This window comes from Medicago sativa, chromosome 6, assembly GCF_051527215.1.
Source record: "Medicago sativa cultivar Bolivia chromosome 6, Bolivia_mono, whole genome shotgun sequence".
Lineage (NCBI taxonomy): Eukaryota > Viridiplantae > Streptophyta > Magnoliopsida > Fabales > Fabaceae > Medicago > Medicago sativa.
The window spans coordinates 88,498,199-88,523,789 of NC_140754.1; the positions used below are offsets into that span (position 1 = coordinate 88,498,199).

At 32.4% G+C, this 25,591-nt stretch overlaps 2 protein-coding genes across 3 annotated transcripts; both read right to left on the reverse strand.

Moving 5' to 3' along the window:
* Positions 1 to 7,531: 7,531 nt before the first annotated feature.
* On the reverse strand, positions 7,532 to 8,388 carry LOC146917938 (uncharacterized). The gene is made up of 2 exons (XM_085721958.1): positions 7,879 to 8,388; positions 7,532 to 7,819 (listed from the first exon to the last, which is right to left on the reverse strand). Exons 1-2 carry the CDS (start codon positions 8,386 to 8,388, stop codon positions 7,532 to 7,534), a joined length of 798 nt encoding a protein of 265 aa, XP_085578084.1.
* Positions 8,389 to 15,644: 7,256 nt separating this feature from the next.
* MYB4R1 (myb domain protein 4r1) lies at positions 15,645 to 23,362 on the reverse strand. Of its 2 annotated transcripts, none has more exons than XM_085719642.1 (9): positions 22,823 to 23,362; positions 21,249 to 21,727; positions 20,495 to 20,694; positions 20,219 to 20,386; positions 19,052 to 19,366; positions 17,993 to 18,142; positions 17,760 to 17,909; positions 17,454 to 17,660; positions 15,645 to 17,284 (listed from the first exon to the last, which is right to left on the reverse strand). In XM_085719642.1, exons 1-9 carry the CDS (start codon positions 23,226 to 23,228, stop codon positions 16,207 to 16,209), a joined length of 3,153 nt encoding a protein of 1,050 aa, XP_085575768.1. In that variant the 5' UTR covers positions 23,229 to 23,362; the 3' UTR covers positions 15,645 to 16,206. The 2 variants fall into 2 exon arrangements, with proteins under 2 accessions (XP_085575768.1, XP_085575769.1); XM_085719643.1 differs by lacking the exon at positions 22,823 to 23,362 and adding an exon at positions 22,749 to 22,770.
* Positions 23,363 to 25,591: the final 2,229 nt, after the last annotated feature.

A 25,591-nucleotide genomic window follows, 5' to 3' on the forward strand; every position in this document is an offset into this window, starting at 1 on the left:
CCTCAGATTAGTCGGTCCTTGATCGGATACCTAGATTTTAAAAAAAAAAAAAAATACAAACAACGAACTAGCAGAAAAGTTACAAGAACATTATGGAGAAATTCTATTATAGTCACGATCCCAAATCAAAAAGATTTAGGCACACTCACATAAACTAAAAAAAAATTAAATCAAAACTAATTTAGTCACATTAGTTGATATCGTTGAATTTCATTCTCTTTTAATTTTTTCTATTTTATGCGAGTGTGCCCATTTTTTTATTTATTTGGTGTTGTGACCATAGAAAACTTTCTCAAACATTACGTGGTAGAAAGGTAGATATTTAGGTTTCTTGACCAACTAATTTAAGATTCAATTTTTTATGTGTGCATATAAAAAAATATATGTTTAGGAATACAAATATTTTAACCGATTTTTAGTTATCTCAAATAGTTAGTTTTCGAAGTTATACATGAGAATAACTTGTTTAACCTAGGAAAAAATATCAGTAGGATGATCATTTCCTTGTAATAAATAAGTTGTTGTTGTTGTCAAGTAGCCTAATGGCTAAAAATTCTTCATTTAAGTTGAATAAGCGAGTGTCCGGAGTTAGAATCTCGGTCCTTGCATTTTTTTAAGAAGGCAAACTATCCCACAAAAATTGTCCCAAACCCCTATATATATTATGCAATGTCTCTACCAAGTAAGCTAAACTTAACTTATCGAAACATAAATGATTTCATTTGATTCCTACAAACGTTAATGACCATTATAAAAGAGTAAAATAATAATTAAAAATTAATTTCAGTTATTAACCTCTAAATGAATTTAAGTTATATCACATAATTAGTGTTTGTGATTATACACAGAATACCCTGGTTAACCCACAAAAAGAAAGCCCTTTGAAATATCGTTTCTTTGTAATAAATAATTAATAATCATAATTAAATAACCAATTAATAAATCTTGTAAAAAAACAAAATAATTAATTGATAAATAAATATATATTAGTACCAGTCATAAAGTAATACAAATAAATATAGCATTTGACTAATACTTAGATAATGATTGATATAATAATATTATTTATAGTAAATCAAAAGATAAAGATTTATATTCTTAAAAAAAGATTTAGTATTCATAAATATAATATAGCATAATATCTTTCAGAGTTAATCAAAAGAGAAAGATGTAATATTCATAAAGAGTTAATCTAAAGAGAAAGATGTAATATTCATAAATATAAGGGCAAATTACACTAACCTCCCTTGAGGTTTAGTTAAATAGCACAAACACCCCCTCGAGTTTTAAACTAAACACAAACCTCCTTTATTTTGTTATCAAATTGACAAACACCATCCTTCCACTTTAGCACAATTTAATCACCGTTAACTCTGTACCACAAACTCCCCCATGTTAAAGTTTTTATCCAGGCTGCACTTTAAATTATGTTTTCTTCTATTCTTCGTGGTCCTGTATCAAGTTCATTCCAACATGAATTTTAATTTGAAGTCATTTATTATATGAATTTTGTGATATGCAGTTCAACCAATTAAAAAGATGAATCTCTAAATTTTGAAAGAAAATCCGACTCAGAAAATATAACTAAAGCACATGACAACAAATATAAATTTCTCGATAGCAATCTTTATTCAACTAACTGATTTATTTTGTTATGACAAATTGATTTATGAATCTATCAATATAAAAATACTATCTTTTTTAACTCATGTTGCAATGCTGTAATTTGGGGAACTACAATGGATCCAATTAAAAAGATGAATCTCTAAATTTTGAAAGAAAATCCGACTCAGAAAATATAACTAAAGCACATGACAACAAATATAAATTTCTCGATAGCAATCTTTATTCAACTAACTGATTTATTTTGTTATGACAAATTGATTTATGAATCTATCAATATAAAAATACTATCTTTTTTAACTCATGTTGCAATGCTGTAATTTGGGGAACTACAATGGATCCAATTAAAAAGATGAATCTCTAAATTTTGAAAGAAAATCCGACTCAGAAAATATAACTAAAGCACATGACAACAAATATAAATTTCTCGATAGCAATCTTTATTCAACTAACTGATTTATTTTGTTATGACAAATTGATTTATGAATCTATCAATATAAAAATACTATCTTTTTTAACTCATGTTGCAATGCTGTAATTTGGGGAACTACAATGGATTTTGCTTCAATTACTTGTATCGGTGACCAAGAGAGTAAACATGAGGGAGGTAAATGTTTTTTTTTCAAACTAGAGGGGGTGTGAGTGTTATTTAATAAAACCTCAAGGGAGGTAATTGTAATTTTCTCTAAATATAATAAAATCTAATATGATATAATATAATTTTCCTTAGTGCATAAAAAATTTAGTATCATTTGCCTTAAGTAATAGAATATTATTTAACAGTTCTCCTAAAAAAATTATTATTTAACTGTTAATCAAAAGATAAAAATGTCATTATCATCTATACTATATATAAAGAAAATAGTATGTTTCGGATCTTTTGGGCTAACTTTTTACCTTTTCAAAATTATCCTCAATTTTCTATATAAATAACATATATAACAAATAAATAAAAGTAAATTCAAATATTAAAATAAAAGTGTAACAAACGATATAAATATATAAATGTCCAATTTTTTTTCCTTTATCCTTTAAAACGTGTAACAAACTAGACGAGTATATCTATACTTACTTTTTCATTATCCTAATAATAATACCCTTAAACAACTTTTTCTATAATAAAGATTGTTGTTGATGTCATTAAAAAAATAAGAATTTAGATTATATTATTTTGTTATATTGTTGTTGTCATTGAAATAGTTAATCATGGTTAGTTTGATTTGTTATAATTTTAAAGCAACAAACATTTATATCTTTAGTTTCAACCAAAATCAAAATTCCATAAAAAAAACTATTCATAATTTTCAAATGTTTAAGCAATAAAAAGAGCGGAAAGAAGGACATGTTTATAATAACGCTCTTTTTATTGCGCTAACGTTTGAAAATTATGAACGGTATTTTTTTAAGAAATTTTGATTTTGATTAAAAGTAAAAATATAAATACTTTTTGCTTTCAAATTATAACAAATCAAACTAACCATGATTATTCATTTCAATGACACCAACAATATAACAAAAAAAAAAATCTAAGCTCTTATTTTTTAATGACACCAACAACAATCTTTATTATAGAAAAAGATATTTATGGGTATAATTGGGATAATGAAAAAGTAAGTATAGATATAGTCATCTAGATTGATACATTTTTTAAAGGATAAAGGAAAAAATCGGACACATATATACTCATATCGTGTCTGTTACACTTTTATTTTAATATTTGAATTTACTCTTATCTATTTGTTACATGTGTTATTTGTATTGAAAGTTGACGGTAATTTTAGAAAGAGAAAAAGTTAATCCAAAAAGGCAAAACATGCTACTCCCTCCGTTTCAAAATGAGTGTCGTTTTAGGTGTTTACAAACATATTAAGAAATGCAATGATTAAAAAAAAAGAGAATGGTTATTTTACCAAATTATCCTTATTAGCTATTGGTTAGTTTTAAAAGTAATACTTTGGAAAGAGTGTGCAGAGTATTAATTGGAGGGTATAATTGAAAAGAAAAAGTTATTATTGCATTGGAAAGTGAAAGTGACATTCATTTTGAATTTTTTTTTTTTTGCTAAAGTGACACTCATTTTGAAACGGAGGGAGTATTTTTTTTTATATATAGCGTAGATTTATGAATATTGAATCTTTATCTTGTAATTAACTCAGAAAGATAGTGTGCTATATAGTATTTATGAATATTAAATCTTTATCTTTTGATTTACTATTAAACATTAGTATTATATTAATTAATATATGTCCTCGTGAGCTTAACTCAGTTGGTAGGGAGTTGTTATTTTTTTATTGGAATTAATATTTATTTATTGATTATTTTGTTTAGACAAGATTTATTAATTGTTTATTCTCAATTGGTTATTTTATTATGATTCATAATTTTTTATTACAAATAAATAATCTTTTAAAGGGCTTTTTTTTTTTGTTAACCAAGGTATTCCTATGTATAATCAGAAAGACTAATTATATGATATAACTATAATTTATATAAGAGTTGATATATGAAATTAATATTTAATTTTTAATTATTAGTTTACTCTTCTATAATAATTATTATTTATTGTAGGAATTAAATTAAATTGTTTATGTGCCTATGAACTTAGTTCAGCTGGTAGGGACATTGCATAATATATGCAGTGGTCAGAACAATTTTAGTTGGCTTGTTTGGTTTCTTAAAAAAATATCAAGGGTTGGGGTTCTTACTCCACACACCTACTTATTCATCTTAAGAGGTGAATTTTTATCCAATAGGCTACTTGATAAAAAAAATCAAATTGATTATTACAGGGAAATGTTCATCCAACAAATCTTTTTTCATGGGTTAAACAAAGTATTCTTGTGTATAATCGCTAAGACTAATTATTTGAGATATCTAAAATTCAGTTAAAATATTTGTAATTATCTTTTAAGAGAGTTTTGGTTTGGTCCCCTCGTTGTAATTATCTTTTGTTTATATACATATTGGTGTCTTAGAGCATTCACAATGGAGACACCCATTTTTGGGTTCTTAAATGGGTCCCACGTGTACACATCACTTATTTATAATTTTTTAATAGTGGTACTTACTCAATCACTTCAACCCATATCTCACATAAAGTTCTTAAATGAGACCCACTAATCAACTATCAGTAACTTTATATCATTATATTTCAATTTTTTAATATTAAAAGAGTGTGGGTGCCGCTTAAAAGTGGGGGTCTTAAATAAGACCCTGAAAAAGATTCTCCCTATTGGGGGTACCTAATAGGTACCGGGTCGTAAATAGTTAAGACCCTCCCAATGGGGATGGTCTTAGCACTAGTTGCACACTCTTTTTTCAAAAAAAAAAAGTGAAAATATTTGTATTTCTAAACATATATATATTTTTTATATGCACACATGAAAAATTGAATCTTAAATTAGTTGGTCGAGAAACTTAAATATTTACCTTTCTACCACACAATGTTGTATGCTCGAAGGATAGTATATTGAAGCTCATTAGAATTTACTCCATAATTTGAAGCTGTGAAGATCAAACACAAACGCTGACATCAAATACAATACACAGAAATATAAATTATGCATAAATACATGTTTATCATACGGTGCTTTTTACGATACACAAACACCGACATTAGATACGATACTATTATATACAAAAAAGAAGGAAATAACAAACTATCATAGACTATAAATTTAGCAATCAACCTGGCGTAAAAAGCTTTTACATGTTGTTGTCCACTGACACCAACATCAGCGTCAATGAGTTGTAGCAAAAAGGAAATGATTTCCATGTTGTTCTTAGTCATGGAGGGAATTGATTGAATTGGAATAACATATTTTTTTTTTTTGACTGAACTTACACAACCTAACACAAACAAGAAAAATTAAAAAGCAAGAGAAAGAGATTTTTGAGAGTTCACAAATGTGTGACTTTTGGTTGGTAATGGATATTTTTTATAGGCTAATGAAAGGTCAAAAAGAAAGAAAGATATTTATTTTTTTTGACTGACTTTTTTTAGTTGAAATTAGTTGAAAAGTTGTGTCCATTGGAGTAAATAGAAGTTGTCATAAAATGGTGATAAGTTTTATTATTTTTCTTTTCTAGGATGTAATATAAATAGAAGTATGTTTATGTGATATCCACACAAAAAATAAAAAATATTGAGAGTTTAATAACTACTATATTTGTTCATTTCAAAATATTGTGACTTTTAATACTTATTGAGACCGTTTCTTTTACTCAAATTTGAAACGATCTTTATATATATATATATATATATATATATATATATATATATATATATATATATATATATATATATATATATATATATAGGGGTTTGCTACAATAGACCCACCTCTTTTCATGAAGGTCTATTTTAGCAAGGTGCACCTTTTTCTTTAGACACAAATACCCCTAATTTTGCTTTTTGAGAAAGAGAAAAGGAAGGGACAAAGGTGTAATTTTGTTTTAGTCATTAATGTTTTTATTTTTTTTACTGAAATTGCTAATGTTTTTTTATCTCTTTTTTTTGGTGTTCTTCTCATTTCTCTCTGACTCTCTTTCATTCCATCCGTCGATCCCCTTTTTCTATTCTTCTTCCATTCTTTTTCATGGACTTTCCAGTTACCATCGCCACCTTCAACACAATTTTTTTCCTAATCACAAAGCACACTGCATAAACAAAATTCCTTGAAACCCAGTTGAATCCATAACAAAAATTTCAAAACATTAACATACCTTAATCCAATTTTTTGAATCAAACTCACAAGTGAAAAAATCCAATTTTTTTGAATCAAACTCACAAGTAAAAAAGTAAGGGAAACCATAAGATGGTCTTCAAACTCACAATTTTTTGAATCAAATTCACAATTTTTTGAATCCATAGATCTAAGTGAGTAAGTGTTATGATGGTGATTGTTGTTGAAGAATGAATGAAGAGATCAAGAAACTACTTCATTTTATCAAATTCTTTCAAGCAAAACAAAGGTCTGTGGCTTTTATCAAAGAAGCTATGAAACAACATTGTGAGCTTAACGTTTTTCTTCGTTTTTCTATGTTTGATTCCTTATTATCTAAGAATTAACAATGTGAGAATGGAAAAAATGGAGGAAGTACAGAGGAAACCAAAGGGGAATCGAAGGAGAGAGAAATTGAGAGAGAGAAGATCATAAAAAATAAATAAAAACATTAATGATTAAAACAAAACTACACCTTTGTCCCTTCCTTTTCTCTTTCTCAAAAAGCAAAATTAGGGGTATTTGTGTCTAAAGAAAAGGGTGCACCTTGCTAAAATAGACCTTCATGAAAAGAGGTGGGTCTATTGTAGCAAACCCCATATATATATATATATATATATATATATATATATATATATATATATATATATATATATATATATATATATATATATATATATATCGAGATTGTTAAAGAAGATCTTTATTTAATCTTTTATTTTGAGAGTAAGATTTTAATTTATTATTGTAAATACAAACTTATCATTACTATCAAACATTTAAAAGTTATGTGCACTCATTTTAGTTGTTTATCTGTATAACATTTTTTTCAATAAGGCCAAGAGAAAGGTCAGGCATCTAGGAGAATCTGAAGCATCCCAACTAGGTTGGCACCCAACAGAAGCCCCCATCCTCTACCGCCTTTCCAATATGTAATATTATTAAAAAAAAAAAGGGAAAAATATTTACAATAAGGGGGGACTAGGCCAAAACCCTCAAAAGAAAAATAAAAATATACAGGAAAAACAAGGGATCAGACTAGCTAAGAAAATCTATAATTAGGCATCCCATTCCCTTCCCTAGCAAAATCCGCCAACAAAGAAGAAGGCAACAAAGTGAACCATGTAGTATCACGCCTGGAATCATTATTACCAATCCCCCCCGGATGTTTCAAAAAATAATATTCATTTAAACGGAGGAAGAGGACCTTGAGAGCGGGTTTTGTATGAAGCCATTTCCAATTTTTTTTTCTTCTGAGACTTTGAAACTACCTCTTTAAATGGCACCTCATTCACAACAGCCTTTGCCAGCCAAGTTTGCATAAAATGTAAGTCTTTTTGCAGCACCGGGTCTATAGGAGCACCATCCGGCGCCACAATACTATTGACATCTAATGTTTTTTCCTTGACTGAGAATAAAACATGCTCTTGGTTCTCCTCCAAATCATTTCTAGCTATCTCATCAGATACATTCTCAAGTTGTATGCTAAAGTATTATTAGTAATAGCATGACAATGAGAAATAGGAGTTACCATAATTGTCGGTGTTACAACCGGGATGTATTCTGTGTGGTCAATAGTATCGTCACCTTGGGATTGGGACGCTGCATCCATCTTCAAGGTAGCCTCCAAAGATGCGGCCTCAATTGGTATTTGAACTGGAATATCTGAATTTGTGGATTGGTGCGGATGTGGGACAGTTTCCGTTTCTTCCTCCAAAGATGCGGCCTCAATTGTTTTCTGAACGGGAACATCTGAATTCATTGATTGTTGTGGGACTGCTTCCGTTTCCTCATCTACATTTATCGGTACTGAGTCATTTTCTTTTGAGGAGCCAAAACCTACAGAGGAACCAATGCCAGATGGATTATCTTTTATTGGTACCCAAGTAACCTTCTTTGCAGGGACTTGCTTCTTCCCCTGCACAATTTTCTCCTTAGTTGTTGTTGTTTCCTTCCTAGGATAAAGCCGTCTGCAAGCAGTGACATCATGACCTATATTCTGACAGTGAGAACAAAAATCCGGTAACCATTCATTGGCCATTTCAAATGTAAAGGAATCCCTTCCCTTTAGACCACAATTTCATGAAAGAGCTTGCGAGAGAAATGCATATCAACCAGAATACGTGCATAGTGACCAAACCAGCGCTTGGTCGTCGCGTTGTCAATCAAAAGAGGTGTACCAATCGCACTGGCAATCTCTCGGAGTGTGCGCTCCATCCAATACTCATGAGGCAATTCAAGCAATCAAATCCACACCTGAGCATGTGTGTTGCGTTGAGTATGCATATTAAAATCTTTGGACCACTCAAACAGTCGAAGGACACACGACTTCAAGCTGACCGTGCCCGCAGCCCAGACCGTACGCATACCCATCTCTGTTGCAAAGAAAAATTCATAGCACCCTCTTCCTAAAGACATCACACTCCATGCTCCTGTTGTCTTCCAAAGTTTTTGGAGTTTCGACTGAATTTATTTGGTCGCGTAAGGCTTGTCTCCTTTGTTCAGAACAAGCCTACCTCGCAAATTTGTCTTACAAACAACCATTCCTTTTTCATAGATATTATGCGTAATCCTGATGCTAACTCTTTCACCTCGAATCAAAGGTTAAGGTAAATTATCGTTAGAAACAGCCTTGGTTGAAGCTCTCAAAGCCTGTGCAAACGAAATCACCGGAGAAGCAACTAGTGGGGGCAGTGTGACAACCTTCGCAGCCTTTGGGGCGCTGTCGAAACAGACATCTCAGCCTGCCATTCGAACATGGCAGTTGGGATCGAAATCAAACAGTAGGTTAATTTCAGAAGGAGAACCACGTAAATGAATTACTTCCACGTGAACAATTTCCAAAACAGTGGAAAGAAACCTACACGATACCAATTGGAAGAAGCACACTCAATTAATGTTTGATTCAAAAGCCACCGAAAGCTAGGCAGTGAATCAACAAGTAAACAAATTTGGCAATGGATATAAAATTGAAAAGGGGGGACGACACTCATGGTAGGTAAAAACCCTAGCAGAGCGTTCACTTATCCCCTTATCTGTATAACATTCATACAAAATATGTGTCAGTGTAATCATATGTGAATAAAGAGTGTTTAGAGTGTAGTTTGGATATGTTGGTATCTACTCCTAAAAAAAAAAAACCACACAAGATTCGATCTAGTCCAATTAAATGCGGTTTTATTTGGATGAGTTTTTGAATATCTAAAATATAATTGTAATATTTTATTAATATTAACAAAGACGGAAAAAATAGGTTTCTTAGAAGATATAATATAAAATATACTAAAAATTAATATTACAGAATGAAAATTATCAATTTTGCTTGAAACATATGACATAGTAGAATACAAATTAAATTAAAATAATAATATTGTTTCGAAAAAATTAAAATCAACAAGCAATATCTTATTTGTCAAAAAAAAAAAAAATTAATGCAATGTATTATACTAACAAAAAATAAAATGTTCAAATTTACAGTTAAATATGTTTTTAGTGTCAATAAATCAAGAGCTTTCAAATTAAGTCCCTCAAAAATACATATTCACTTTTATTTTAAGTCTCTGTTTGCCTTTTACTGGGATTGTTTCGAGGAGTAAAGCTATCCATTTTTATCCATTTTCTCTAAACAACTTTTTAAATATTGTCTATTTTTAAAAATAATATTATAAAGGACTAAGGTACTTCCTCCATATTTAGTTACCTTGTTGGTGAGTTGTTGCTTCTATCTCCGCAATAAGAAGATATACGGGGAAATTATGATGAAATAGCACACAATGTTGTGGTCAATTTGAGAGCACGAAATGACTTAATGTATTTGATTTAGAATAATAGTAGAGATACAAGATGGAATCCTAATATGAATACGTAAACTAGTATGACACAGAGCCATCCTTGCTAAACCATGAACGACTTATTTGACTTGTCTCCTAATGAACCTAACATCAGAGGTTACTAGATCATAAGCTAACACGTGTCTACAATCATTAATCACTGCACTATAATTAGAAATGTCGCTTTTACTATCATAGAGACTATCCATCACAGTTTTGGAATCAATCTAAAAGTCCAAAACACCCAGCTAAAGGTCACGAACCCACCTGAGGGCTGATAACAATCCTAAAGCCTCCCCCAAGTCCACATCAAGAAGTGGAGCCAACCATTCTATTTTGGCAAGCACAAATTGCCCCTTTTCATCCCGAATACACATGCTAATTCCAACTTTATTCAGCAGATGAGAAAAGGAAACATATACATTACATTTATACCTTATGGAGCTTGGCTTTTGTCATTGTAGCACACCGTGAATGTTAGCTTGTCTAGGAGCATGATTGTGCATGGTTTAGGCAGTCATCCAGCTAGTGAGAAGGGAACTTGATCGTTCACAAATAGATGGAGCATATTCAATAACATTATTCCATGCCTTGTTGTTCCTATGCTTCCAAATGCTCCAGAGGGTCACACCAAAGATTTGCTTATGTTGTTGATCAAGATGTTGTAAAATAGAAAACACATTTGTCGAAAAACTTACATCAGGATCGAAACAGCCATCAAAGCACACTTTTGCTACACAAGAAGAAGAGATGAAGATTATTTTCAACCAAGTCTTTACACACGCACACTGATTGGGGGACCGAACACCTTTTGTTTGTAACAGAACTCTCGTAGGCAAGCTCTCCACAAAAAGTTCTTCACCTTCGGCGACAACTTTAACTTCCAAACACAACTCCAATTCCCTTGCACACGATGTTGTAAAGCTTCCAAATTATTATTCATAATGTCCCTATATTCAATCCTAACCGAATAACCACCATTCTTCTCAAACCTTCAAGTAGGCAAATCATGAGTTAGTGATGAAAGCGGAGTATTAAACATACTTCTAGATGTATTATTGTCAAAGAAACCACTGATTAGCTCCGTTTTCCATTGCTTCTGATGTGTGACCAACAAGTTTGAAACAGTAATATGTGGCCACTACAAATGTTGATCAATGGTTGGCAAGATGCGTTCAGTGTAACACCCTTGAACCCCACATTACTAATTTAAATAAAATAATTCAATAATTATAAGAGCATATCAAGGTGTTACTCTTCATAAATTCAAAATCAACACATTTAATCATGTAAATAATCAGTCACAACATAAATAACATCTCAAACAACATAAAGTCATATATCAAATCTCACATACATCATCAATATGAACTCAGTGGTTCCTCAAACATAAATCTGAACATAAATAAAAATCCCCAACATCTTAATCAGAGCACCAATAGACACGACCCCGAAATCAAAGCATAAAAAGACAAGTAGGCACGAAGCCGTCCTCGATAACTCACATCGACTAAGCGTCCTCAACATGCAAGTCTACACCACAAGGATGAGATATATGTTCAACATAAAGGAAATACGAATGGTAGTATAGTATTAAGATCACGACATCATACAAATACACATATTCATCTTAATAAATATCATATTCTCATGTATTATCATTCAACTAATTAAATAGATACAACAAACTCTCAAGTCATCATCACAAGAATATAACAAGTATTCACATCATCAATTTATCACCAAGTCGAATACATATCATTCACACTTCATCACCATCGCCAAATCACACAACTACCACAAGGACACACATAGTCATGTACACATCTTTCACATAGATGCACATAGTCTAATACACAACTTCCACATAGACTCACATGCATGCAATGCTATACTCGACTCTATATGCATGTGGTACCATTTTGGATATCAAGGTTATGTTACCTTGGGATGGCAAAAAAATCCGCATCCGTGGATATCCGCGGATAAAATCCATCACGGGCACGGAGAGGATACCTTAATAGATATCCATGGATAAAATAAACGGATTTTTTAACTACCCGCTAATTAATTGATACGGATGCGGATTTAATGGTATCCACACCCGCGGATATCCATACCCGCTATTAAACCAAGTAAATTACATAAATAATCTCAATAGTCATTACTCTTCCTCATAAAAAGAACACTACACATTTACTTTACTTAAACCCTCTTTTTACCATTCACTTCTATTCTCTTAATTCCTCAAAGTTTCTACTAACTTCATAAAAATATTATCCACTTCTAAATTACCAAAATACTCTTTTACTCCTTAATCTCTAATAAAAACCAATTGACCCAAAAATTCAAACACATCAAATAAACAAATAAATAATAAGCAACTAAAATAATAATAAAATAAAAATTGGGATGTTACATTCAGCATTTCGGAGCCAATGATGGTCCCAAATTGATATTCTTTCTCCTGTACCTATGCTCCATTAAATCCGTTTTGAATCACATCTCTTACACTCTTGATGTTGTGCCAAACATACCTGGGATTATGTCCAATAACAGCTCCATAATAATCACCCCGAGGAAAATATTTAGCTTTGAGTACTCGGGTAATGAGAGAATCTAGATTAGAAACCAACTTCCAAGCCTGCTTACCAACCATAGCCATGTTAAACGCCTTAAAACTCTTAAAACCCATACCACCAAAAATTTAAATCTTAGGCGTGGAGAGTCTTTTCCATGACATCCAGTGTAAACCTTGCAAATTTGATGAACTATGGCCCCACTAGAAGGATTTCATCATTTTCTTAATCTCATTAATAAGTGATCCTAGAAAAAGGAAGACACTCATCACGTATGAAGAAATAGACTGCAAGACCAATTTAATAATAATCTCCGACCTGCTTGTGAGATACCCTTACTACTCCAATAACTGATTTTACTCCATATGTGATCCTTAATAAACTTAAAGGTTGCATGTTTACTTCTCCCATCATAGACGGCAAACCAAGACATTTACCAGTACCTAACACTTGACGAATACCAAGAGTAGGGTCAATGAGATTATTGAGATCATCTGAAGTGTTGCGGCTCCAAAAATTCTGATTTTTGTAAATTAATGGCTTGCTCCGAAGCCGCTTAATAAGAAGTCAAAATGTTTTTCATAACAACCGTCTCTCTTTCATAGGCTCTAAAAATTAGAAAACAATCATTTGCAAAGACGAGGTGGGAGATAGTTGGTGCACATGTGCATATCATAGTGCCTTTAATATCGTTGCGACGTTCAACTTCACAAATAATATTTTCAACAACATAATCAGGCTGGTTGATAGGATATTGTCAGCGACATATTAAATATGCAAATAATATTTAGTCCATAAGGATAGAAATGAAATCTTATCTAAAAAAAAATATATTTTCATATTAAATAAATCAAAGAAAGAACAAAAAATGAAGTTATTAAATTTAAGTGGTTAACAAATTTTCGTTAAACAAAAATTGTTCCGAAAAATCTAAATTTAATTTATGATTAATATAACTGGTTGATTGTTCAATAATTCTCTCAAATTGTTCGTAATTAAAAACAAATATTTACTTAGAAAATATCCATAAATTTTTTTGACCGGATTGATCGAAGACTTTTGAAAAGTTTATGAGCGCATTCATCAAATAACCATTGTTAAAAATTTATTTAACTTTCTATCAAAGTCCAAATTATTATACTCTTTTCTACGATGTATCAAAAAATAAAATAAAAATGTAATAAAAAATAATATTCTTTCCTACGTGGACGGTCAAAACAAGAAAAAAAAAAGATGAAGAGAGGAATCAAATCTACCGTAATCTATATGGGAGAGGGGTATTCACTATTCAGCTAGCCTAACGACAAAAAGACAGACAACATTATTCTTGGTCAATGTAGTGAATCTCAGCTATTAGTAATTCAATACTGCTTTACTATTATGAGTTTAATTATTATACATAGAGTGTATTAAAAAATTATTGTACGTTATAAAATTATTGTACGTTTGTATCTAATGATATGTTGTTACATCTAATTATTATACCTATGTTGTTAAATTTAATTCATATTCGTAAAAAGTTCCTTCAACCATGTTCTTAACAGATTTCAAGGATGCTTCCATCTTTTCCCCAATTTCCAATTTTAATTTTAATTTTTATAATGGTGTTGTGATTGGTTATCAGTTTGTTTCAATCTTCACCAGCCGTAACTAAACTATTCCTATTGAGAATAGTAATTATAAATTACTAGCAGAATTAATGCGCCCCTTTCTTTAAAATGAAATATAAACAACATTGATAGTTCAAACTTCAAAAGCAGATATACGTGGTTAAAAATAGCTAGTCCATCTACATCAACTTTTCAACTATCATATTTTGCTTGTACATGAATTCAAGGCAGTATCTAACTAGTGTTTGACCTTTATTTTTTATTTGGACCACATACTTTCAAAAGGTTTTTTTAGAGATTTCATTCCATTACTTATTTAGACCACATTACTTTCAAATAGTTAGTCCATCGTATGTTCTTGTATTTTAAGAACTGTATGTAGAACCAGCGTTGCTGATGCTCTTAGCATCCACAATGAGAAAGTCTTAAACATTTAAGACTTGATCCCTATTAGGTACATGATTGGGGAGAAAATTTGTTGGGGTCTTACTTAAGACCTCCAATCTTAAGTGAGATCTACACTTTTTAACATTAAAAAATTGAAATGTAATGCTATAAAGTTATTGATAGTTGATTAGTGGATCCTATTTAAAAAATTTGTGTGATCTGGATTGAAGGAATTGAGTGAGGGATGTGTACACGTGAGATCAATTTAAGTAAAAAAAAAAATGAATATCTCCATTGTGGATGCTTACCCCCAACTTAAAGAGAGGGAAATAGGAAGAGCTGGTGATATAAAATGGAATGAACGTCATCAAAACATATACAAAACCGTTATATTACTGACATTATAGAGTTTAAACAACAAAAGTTTGCAAAAGTAAAACAGTAAAAATAACATTGAAATGGAATACTTTAGAGATTAAATATTATCGGTACATAATTATGCAAAAGAAATTTAACTATTTAAATGGGGAGGTTGGTTGTATAGACTATAAGTGCAACAATGTTTCATAATTTGTTAACAAAAAAAGTGTATGGGCAACAATGTTTCATAATTTGTTTCAAAAATGAATGTTGAGCTAAAAAAAGCAACGTCATTTTCCCTTTTCCTTTTCCTCTCCCTCAAATTGTCTGAAATATATAAAAAAATTCCAGTGTTGTACCAATCTACTTTAAATCCTATGCATGTACTTAGTTATACGAATAATTATCTGCAATCATCCGTAGAACATACTTACTTTATCACGAGTAACTTTTGCACGTATCCAATGTCTTATATTTTCACAGTAACAATGTTTTAAAAATCAAACGCAAACCAACTTGTCTACATAACAGTTGAATAATGACCCGGATTCCCGAAGTCTGGCAAGTTTGATGTCCACTTTGATTATATTTGTGATGGCAAAACTATCACATGCATGCATATAGTTGCGCAAAGTTTGTTAGTGTATTGTAAGTTGTAACTAATAAAATTGTAACTTATAATTCAAGATTACAGAATTCTAGCGGCCAAATAGCATGCATATATCGGGCTAGGCCGAAAACGTGCCTATACAGGCCAAAGCTCAACAAAATTCCATTGGCATGCTTCTTAAATCTCATAACTCACTATACCTTGAACTATGCCCTCTTCTAATTCAGATTCCTGCGGTTGCCAGTCATGAACAATTCAGGCCATGAGCTTTTTTCTACTACAGGCAATCTGGGTCAAAATCATGATCATGGTGGCTATATTGGGTTGGAAAGTACCCATCTAGTATTCCCTTATGATATAGCTTAGCCATTCCACAATTTCCGAGCACATGTTTAAATAAACTGTTTGGTATTTTTACATACCTATGATTTGGAAAATAAACAGGTATACCAACCCACATGAATTGGATCATGAGCAACAACTTTATTTCCTAATGGTGTGCCGTCTTTTTCGTCTCCTTATCTTGTTTTGCAAGGTGGAAAGAGGAAGGTCGTCATCATTTTCTTCCATGTTGATGTCTGTGGGTTCAGCATGAGCAGCACCACCATGCAGATCAGTCTCCTCTTCAACGACATTGATGTTTGATGGTTCAGCTTCAGCCACACCGCCATGTAAAACAGTCTCCTCTACAACAACTTTTGACATGGATGGTTCACTGCCGTCAGAAATGATGGTTGACTTGTTTCCATTGAGTAACATAGATCCCTTTTTCAATTTGGAAGGAGAACAAGCACGGCATCCTTCAGTATCTTCGCTCCATTTCTTTGTTTTCCTTCTCACATAGACCTGAAGAGGCTTATCATTGCCATCACCATTCATATTATGTGCATCCTCTGGTTTTCTAGCTGCATTTTCACCTTCTGGTTTTCTCACTTGTTCACTAGAATCAACTTCTGTTTGGATTAACAAATCTTTAGTTCCACCAGTAACACATGTAAGAGACAATCCGTCTTGCTCATTAGATTGGATTTGATTTCCAACCTGCTTAGATACAATTTTTGTCCTAGAGAAAGACGAAGTCTGGCTCGCATTTTTGGTACCTTTAGATAGTTTCTTCTTTAATTTGTCGCGCCAGCATGCAAGTGTGATGTCGTCTCCATCTTGACTTTCTGAACTCTTGCTACAGGTCTTGACCTTGTCACTAAATGCTATATTCTTCTCTACTTCCTTGAGATGAATTCGACCCTTTTTAGCACGTCTTTTAGATCTCATATTATTGAGAACATCGCTTTGCTCAGACAATGGAACACCTCGATCAGAAGTCTTCATCTTATCACTATATGCTGCTATAAATTGTACTTCCTCAGGACAAATCCGAGCCTTTTTTGAATGTCTTTTAGGCTTCTCTTTCTTTGGAACTTTATCTTGTTCCTCAGGACAAAATGGTACCTTCTTTTTTGCATGTCTTTTAGGCCTCTCTTTCTTGGGATCTGCATCTTGTACTTCCTCAGGACAAAGCCCAGTCTCTTTTGCATGTTTTTTGGACCTCTCTTTCTGGTGACTGCAAGAAATGAGTGGGAATTAAAAAACAAAGGTACACCTATAGCAAAAATCACTACACTAAATGGCCAGTACAATTTACTGGAACAATAATAATTCTAACAAAGCTGGCATCATCATATAACTATGCTGTTAACAATCAATGAAAGAGAAGTTTAAAGAGAATGTACCTTGACTTTCTCTTCCGCTTCCTTCGGAGATTTTCAGCACCAACATCAGATGGTGGAACTACCATTTGTGAAGGAATTAAGTCATTCACTGGAAGGACGGGCCGTTCAGATTCTCGATCGACAAAGTTCCTGGAAAGCTGAGACCTTTGCTTCTTTTTTGCTTCTTTAAGCAGAAGAGCTTGTTCAGGATGTAACACCATCCATCTCCTGACCAATGAAACAAACATATATAGGTATGGGTAACATAAAACTGAAAGATTTTTAAAACAAAGATTTTCATCAAAGAAGTTAATACTAGAAGCGTACTTCCGGCATTGACAATCAGTGCGGGGAGTCACATCTTCAGCAACCTTAGACCAGCAACATCCATATTTGGTGATTGCAGCTTCTAATCTTGAATCCTCTTCTTTAGTCCATTCACTCCATTTCAAAGAAGGGTCCAAACTATTAAGGTATCTGCCATAAAAATGCTCAAGAATTACAAGAAGTCTAAACCATAAAAACTCTGTTGCCAAAATGTTTATAATAGAATGCAATACCTGTCCCTACACTGAGATTGGATACGGCCAGGAACATATTTGGCTATTTGCTTCCATTTCCGTCCAAACAGCATGACCGCTACAGTAAGGCGTTCGTCCTCCTCAGGGGTAAAGGTCCCTTTCCTCACAGGACAAATTGATTTTTTCCATCTGCATAAATTATGATTTGTTGCATTAGCAGACAAAATTCAGCAGCATACAAAAAACAACTCCTGTTCTCCAATGTACTTAACATTCATGCCAATTTAGGGTGATCCTGTTTCAGTTTTTTATATAAGTGATCAGGCTATGTTAATTACTAACCATGTCATTTCATTATCAAGAATACGCATATCATTCTCGTTTTATATTTTTATATTTACATTTAGCAACCATGAAAGCGAAATATAAGGAGGATTTGGGGGGTTAAGCCTATTCCAAATGGAGTTTAAGATGCATGTGGTAATCAAGGCAAAAAAAAAAATGCACGGCCTCAAGAGACTAGCATCTGTCCTCTAGGAGGGCACAATAATTTCTACATGAAGCAATTCATTCAATACATAGCAGCTTGGGATGGGGAAAACAAAACGTCTCCATCTAAAAGTTGTAACCACTCTCAGATAAAACCAGAATGTAAATCAACAACTCATACAACGGGCTAGATGACTGTTTTTTGTGTTGCTAAAAGAATGTTAAACACTTGAAGCTTTAGGTGGAGTGGCATAATACTTTTCTCAATCTTCCAACCATACTACTATATAAGAAAAGAAGTGAAGCAGTTGAGGTTTAAATTAACCTGAGCTGAAATCTAATTATTATTTGTTAGTCACTTACACCTGTGAGGCCACATGACTTTCCCGTGAAAAAATAAATTATTTTAATTCATCAACAGTTGTAAATGAAATACTTATGAATTGGCTTTGAACTAGCATATAACATGCACATTGTTAATTTAAGAGAAATGCAAAAATTGTTCTAAACATTGTTCTGATTTCAGATATTGAATTACTAATCACTAGCAAAATGCAAAAAATTCTAAACATGTATGTAGTACAAAATTAAATCAAAGAGTGAACCAACCTATTCGAGCACTGGGTTCCCGTCCGCCGTTCTAAATACGTAGCTACAGACTGCCAATCACACTGACCAAAGCATGCAACAGCATCACGAAGTTGAGCATCTTCTTCCCCAGTCCATTCACTATTTATAATCGAAGGATTTAAGCTCCTTTGAAATCGTGCCAAGCATTGAAATGGAAGCCTGTTTGTGGCCAATGATACAGCAATGTCAAACCAGTTCCTGATACCCTTCTCTTGGACAATCATCAAAAGAGATTTATCCTCTTCAGAAGTCCATGGGCCATGGTTGATCAAAGGGTCTTCACAATTCAACCACCTATGGTTGCGAATATTAAAAGAATTAGTCAAGTATATGTATCAGAATCCATCCATTCACACAAATGTTATTCTATGGTCTACATTCGATTCAAGAAAGGAGTGTCACAGACATCTGTGATGGCAATCATCACAGACATGTTAAGCACCGCCATTTTAAAAATCAGTTCATGTACAGTCCCACCTGCATGATCTACGTTGATCTTGAACCCTTATGGTAAACCAAAAAGGATAAACTGTCTGTGATTGTGATCGTCATAGATGTCTGCAACGTCCAGGAAGAAATTCTTCAAAGAAAGGCAGTAAACACGAAACAATAGTCAAAGAACTGTGTTGAATATACAAATAATATAACACTGATAATGAAGCATCTGAAAACACATCAAACGTGCACAGCAAGAGACAAGTTGATCCTCCCTACAGGTATGGTATGGGATTGATGGAGCACCTTTAATACCCAAACCTAATTTATCAAACAGGTATGGAATATTCGTATACACATCATCCTAAGCAGGATCCTAATTCAATTTAATATGAATCTTACATCTAGTCATGATCTCCCCCACCCAAACAAAAAGTAAACTGGCATACATGCGAATAAATCACAGTACTATCTTCATATTTTCTTTCACTAGCTTCAAACTCTATGTTAGCGTCAGTCATCTATTAAATATATAAAATATCCTTACAAATGTTCAAACCACGGTATCTAAATAACAGGGATCATAAGACAAGATATGATATGAAGCATGAGCATGGCGCAATAATAAAAACATGAAGCACAAAGCTTTATCATCAATAACTATCTTTGCTTGCATAGGAAAACAGAATTCACCAATTAAGAAATACATACCTTGATTCACATTCAGCACCAGTACGGCCAGTGGCATACATAGAAGCCAATCGATCCCAATTAACTTTAGGTAAAAATTCTCTAATCCTCTCTGGTGTGATTTCAATACCTTTAACTGATTCAATAAGGTTATCCATGTCATTTGCATCTCCAGGTAAACACTCTGAACTGTGAAGTAAATACATTGAAGAATAAAATCAGTACTCAATACTGGAAAGGGTTGCAATGACAAAGGTCCAAATGGTACGTTTAACAAAATAAAAAAACTGTTATTACCTCATTCTATCTACTGAAATTTGAAGCAACGTTTCTTGGAATTGTTGCTTAATTCCCTTCGAAAGATTCTCCCTTTCCTTATCCGACCATTTTTTCTTGGTCAATGAAAGCGGAAATCTTTCCAATACCATCTTATAGTTAGCAACACGAGAATTCTCATCTGGGCCATAACACATTGCAGATGCTTTCTTATTATGGCTCTGCCAAAAGAAAAACAAATCAAGGATTACCAACCAATACATACAGTGACAATACCAAGAATGTCACAAATGCTATACTTATGTCTAATTTATCTTGGTCTTTGTACTAGTTCATTGTAGTTTAATATTGGGTTAAGCCACTAACTAGGAAAGATTGTTGCAACAAATTTGAAGCCCTCAAGCTGCCCAAAAGACAGACACCCAGACACAATACCATAATAGGGAAAGACTACTTTTTACAAATCTAATCAAAGAACGTAAAGAGAGAACCCAACATCTCTCTTATTCAATATATATTACCCATTTAAATCCAATGACTATATGGAGATAACATTAGCATCTAACAAAACAGACATTAGCTACAGTTGTGATTTACAAAATTACGTTTCAAACGAAGGAAAATCTTGAGCAATATTATTCAGTCATATAGCACATTATAAACAAACAAATTCCTGAATAGAGACCATGAAATCACAATGAATGAACATCAATATCAATATGAATAACAATTCGGACTAGAGTTCACAGAAATATAGAAGCATTACACTACCAACCTTTGATTTATTTGATGCAGAAGACTTTTTGGATGATATTAACTGCACACGCGGGTCTGTTCTCAGTGAAAAAGCACTTCCCGTTTTTCTAATGCATGAAACCTGGAAATCCTTAAGGAGTTTAACATTGTCCCTTATCTTTTTGTTTTCCCCAATTTTTGCTTCAATTTCAATTAACTTACTTCTAAGAAATTTCTGGAGAGCTCTATTCTTCTTGACCGCATCAATAAAAGCTTGGGCCGATGGAGGAAAGCTTGACCTTTTCTTCGGTAATTGAGAAGCCAAGCCCGCATCATTTTTACAAGTCTCGTCAGCACTGCATGGCTTAATCAATTTCAACTTGCTGTCATTCTCAGGGTCTTGAGAATCAGGACACAATTCACCGGCATCAGAGTTGTCAGAGATGGAGCTCTTGCCAACATCCTGCTCATCCATTAAACTCGAGGCCTGATCCCCCTCTTCCCATGCTTCCTTTCCACCTTCAATGAAACCAGATATTTGTCACTATGGCAAGCTTTTTATCAAAAATAAATGACATCAGAAAGACATTTTTGAGAAAAGCACTACCAAGCTCCATAACTATGGACTCTTGTTATTCATGTCAATCATTCGGTGCAAAAAAAAAAACTGCATGTTTTCTGATTTTTTTTTTCAAAAAGATAATCTCCATTTTTACCCTACACAACTCAAATATTCTTGGCCAAAACGCAAGCATTAACAGAAAACAAAAACAAAACAATGTTAAGCTTCAATTACCACACACATGAACCACAAAAAATTAAAAACTATATATTTTTTTCATTATGAGCCCATTTGTTATAGATTTTCATGAAAATGAGAATCCAAAAGTAAAAAAAAAATTCTAAAAACTGCATCAAAGAAAAGTTGTTTTTAGTAGCTTATAAGAAAATCATTTTTTTATATAACTGAATTTATTTTGTAAAAAAAAAAAAATGGATGCTCATTCCGATTAACAAACTCAAAACAGCTTCTGAACATTTTTAAAATCAATCTCTAACTTATTGAGTATGAAAATCGCTTTTTCTATATTCCGTATCAAACAAACAGACCCTATGTTTCAAAAATATAGCTTTTTTCACATACCCAGCTCAAATATACTTCCCAAAAACGCATTAATTAACAGAAAACCAAAATCAAACAATGTTCAGCTCCAATCACTACACACATAAACAAAAACAAAATTACAGTTTTTCAAAGATTACTTAAGCTACGTTGTTTTTTCCTATGCATTAACCCTAAACCAAAACAAACAAATAGACTAAAAAAACAAAATTTCATAGATTACTTAACCCACAAGCTGCATCTTTTATCTTCAAAACACATTAGCTAAAAAATTAAAAATTTCAAAGATTAACCCACAAGCTGCATCTTTTTTCTTCAAAACACATTAACCCTAACCAAAAACAAACAAACTCACAACCAAATTTTCAAATTTCAAAGAAAAATTCAAAATTTTATAACAAATATTACTTAACCAACCTCCATCATAAGCAGAAAACCGTTTGAATTCAAAGAAAAATTCAAAATTTTATAACAAATATTACTTAACCAACCTCCATCATAAGCAGAAAACCGTTTGAAAATAGCGCGAACAGTTTCAAAATCATCTTCATCATCCTCATCATCATCACCCGCAGCAGCTATCATCGGCACCGGCGAAGGAACAGAATTCCCCGTAGGTTTGTAGAGACTCTGAACTCTCTTGAGACATTCTATGTCATCATCGGGGTCAGAATCCTCATTGGCGGTGGCAGTGGAGGTGAAAGGGGCAATAGCGTCACCGGTGGATAAAAGCGGATCTTCTACTTCTTCAATTTCGTCTTCATCGGCGGTGAATCTACAAGCGCGTGCGAGAGCTGCCATGTCATCTTTGAGACCATCGTCGTCGTCATCGGAGGAGGTGGCGGAGAGGGAATGGTCGGTGTTTTCTTGTTCGTAATCGTCGGTGCGTGGTGACATTGGATTGATTGAAGAAATTAGGGTTTTAGGGTTTACAGAGAGATTGAACTTGAAATTGAAGGTGAAACGAGAGAAAGGGTTTATACGGTGCCGTTTTGTTATGCTTTTTGTGTTGTTCTTGTTTTTTGTTTTACACTGTTTGCACTTCTCTTTCGTTTTGTTTATACTGGTTCGGGTCAAGTAAGTTGGGTTTTTGTTTGTGCTTTATTACTTTTTGAATGCTATTTTGACGGTTTTATCCCTTTGAGAAAAGTTATTTAGACAACCAAAAAGTGGTTTGTCACCCTACTTAATTTGTAGGATCCCTTTTGAGAAAATTATTTAGACAACCAAAAAGTGGTTTGTCACCCTACTTAATTTGTAGGGTTAATTAAGTTTGTAGTCCCTAAAAATATTCATTGTTTTGTTTTTAGTCCCTACAAAATAAAAACACACTTTTTAGTTCCTGTGACATTTTCCTTAAGCATTTTAGGGACAAAAAATGTTGATGGAAATTTTGACAAGGACTAAAATTGCTGATGAAAATTTTTTATAGGGACTAAAAATGCTAATGGAAAATTTTATAGGGACTAAAAACAAAATTCTGAATATTTATAAGGACTATTTACTTAATTAACCCTAATTTGTATAAGGTTGTCAATTTAACAATTTTTTTTTGACAAAACAAAATAATAATAATAATAATAATAATAATAATAATAATAATAATAATAATAATAATAATTTCCTCAAAAAAATAATAAAATTCTCTCTTTTAATCAAATTAACTTTTGTTTAGATGTATTTTTATACGTGGTTCTAAAATTATCGTATTTTAGTTATTTAAATATCACTTTTCATGTACTATTTTTTATAAATTTAGTCATTTAAATCACATAAGCTAGACGAGATGAGTTCAATTGTACAATTCAGATGTGTAAAAAATCTTGGAAAAAAAATTGAAGTAGGATTTTCCACATTCGAATTTAGGAATTTGGAGTTATAAAAAGTCATAAAAAGAATTAACGTGAGTGTTTACACATTTGAATTGTGAAATCAAGACAAAGTCAAAATTGGTTAAAAAAAGATTTTGAGGACTTTTAAGGGAGGTATAAGGGGAAAATATGCTTTCTTAATTTTTTTGTTGTTGTTTTTGATTGAGTTTTCTTTTTGAACCTTACTAGTATGTAGACCCGTGCCAAGCACGGGCTAGAATTTTGTTATAGTCAAGGTAGAGAATATTGTGATTTATCAAGTGTCACTTAAAGCTCAACATTGGATAGAAGAGTAGAAGTGGAACCAAAATTAAGTGAAAAATCTCATACCTAAGCCTTAAAATTTTGGAAGAAGATGGTGTATCATTCGAACTTGTGTGGTTGCTCTTTCTTCAATATGTCGATCCACAGCAGTATTGAGTCCTCCAGAAGACCCAACAGCTGTATCATATCTCGGTTCAACATTGTTGGAGAGCGGAAATGGTTCTTGGTGGTGGAACACGCACACGGAGAGTTCAACACTTAGTGGAGTGATGTTAATGTGTCAAGTGAGTTAAAATTTTAAATTGGATGCAAGAGGAGATGTTGAGCGGTATGTAAGTGAGATGACCCATATACCTAATGTTTTAAGACTTTGAAAGTGAGATGATCCATATACCTAATGTTTTAAGACTATATGAATAACGATGTGATGTCAATCTCCCTTATGTGGTTACTCTTAGCCGAATATGATGATACAATTCAATGTGCGCTCCCACATAAGTCTTAATATTACGATGATTTATTTGGTTAGTTTTTAGGCATCATTAGTTTAGTTATTTATCTTAAATTTTAGCTTTTGTATATCATTCAATTTTATTTTATTAAACATCTATTGTTTCGATATATTTCATTGTTGATCTTTAGTGGGACCAGACAATGAAAAAATATATACGTGAGCTGCTGAATTGACAAAATATATGTTTATTATCCTTAGAAATAAATGTTTATTAGACATTTTAAATTGATTTAGCATTCTATAAATGAGTATAATATTTTGGTAGCATAATTACCCAATATTGTCCAACTCCTTCAACAAATTCATAAAATTAATAGCAACTCATTATTCCATACACTCTTATAGGTAAAACTCACACTCCTTAAAGTCTTCCCTTATCATTGATATCAGGTTCAAATTACTTTTTCATTTTCTTTATTTTTCTAATTTACTTTCTCTCTTTGCATGAACAAATGGAACAAAAATATCCTTATATGATGAAACCGTCACCAACCCATAATTTTTATCATGTTGTTTCTTTGAACTTATTTGGCTATCTCATCAGATGACAGGCACAAAGAGTCTCACACTTAAGAGAAATATGTTAATGTGTCATGTGTGGGTTAAACTTC

What these genes read in the sequence shown, in the direction of transcription:
- LOC146917938 (XM_085721958.1), bottom strand. Translation starts at nt 8,388, where the DNA reads ATGGCCAATGAATGGTTACCGGATTTTTGTTCTCACTGTCAGAATATA. An exon ending in TTGTAACACCGACAATTATG is followed by an intron (nt 7,820 to 7,878) that starts GTAACTCCTATT and finishes ATACAACTTGAG; the next exon opens with AATGTATCTGATGAGATAGC.
- MYB4R1 (XM_085719642.1), bottom strand. Translation starts at nt 23,228, where the DNA reads ATGTCACCACGCACCGACGATTACGAACAAGAAAACACCGACCATTCC. An exon ending in ATTTCAGTAGATAGAATGAG is followed by an intron (nt 20,387 to 20,494) that starts GTAATAACAGTT and finishes TTTACTTCACAG; the next exon opens with TTCAGAGTGTTTACCTGGAG. An exon ending in CAATCTCAGTGTAGGGACAG is followed by an intron (nt 17,910 to 17,992) that starts GTATTGCATTCT and finishes TTTTTATGGCAG; the next exon opens with ATACCTTAATAGTTTGGACC.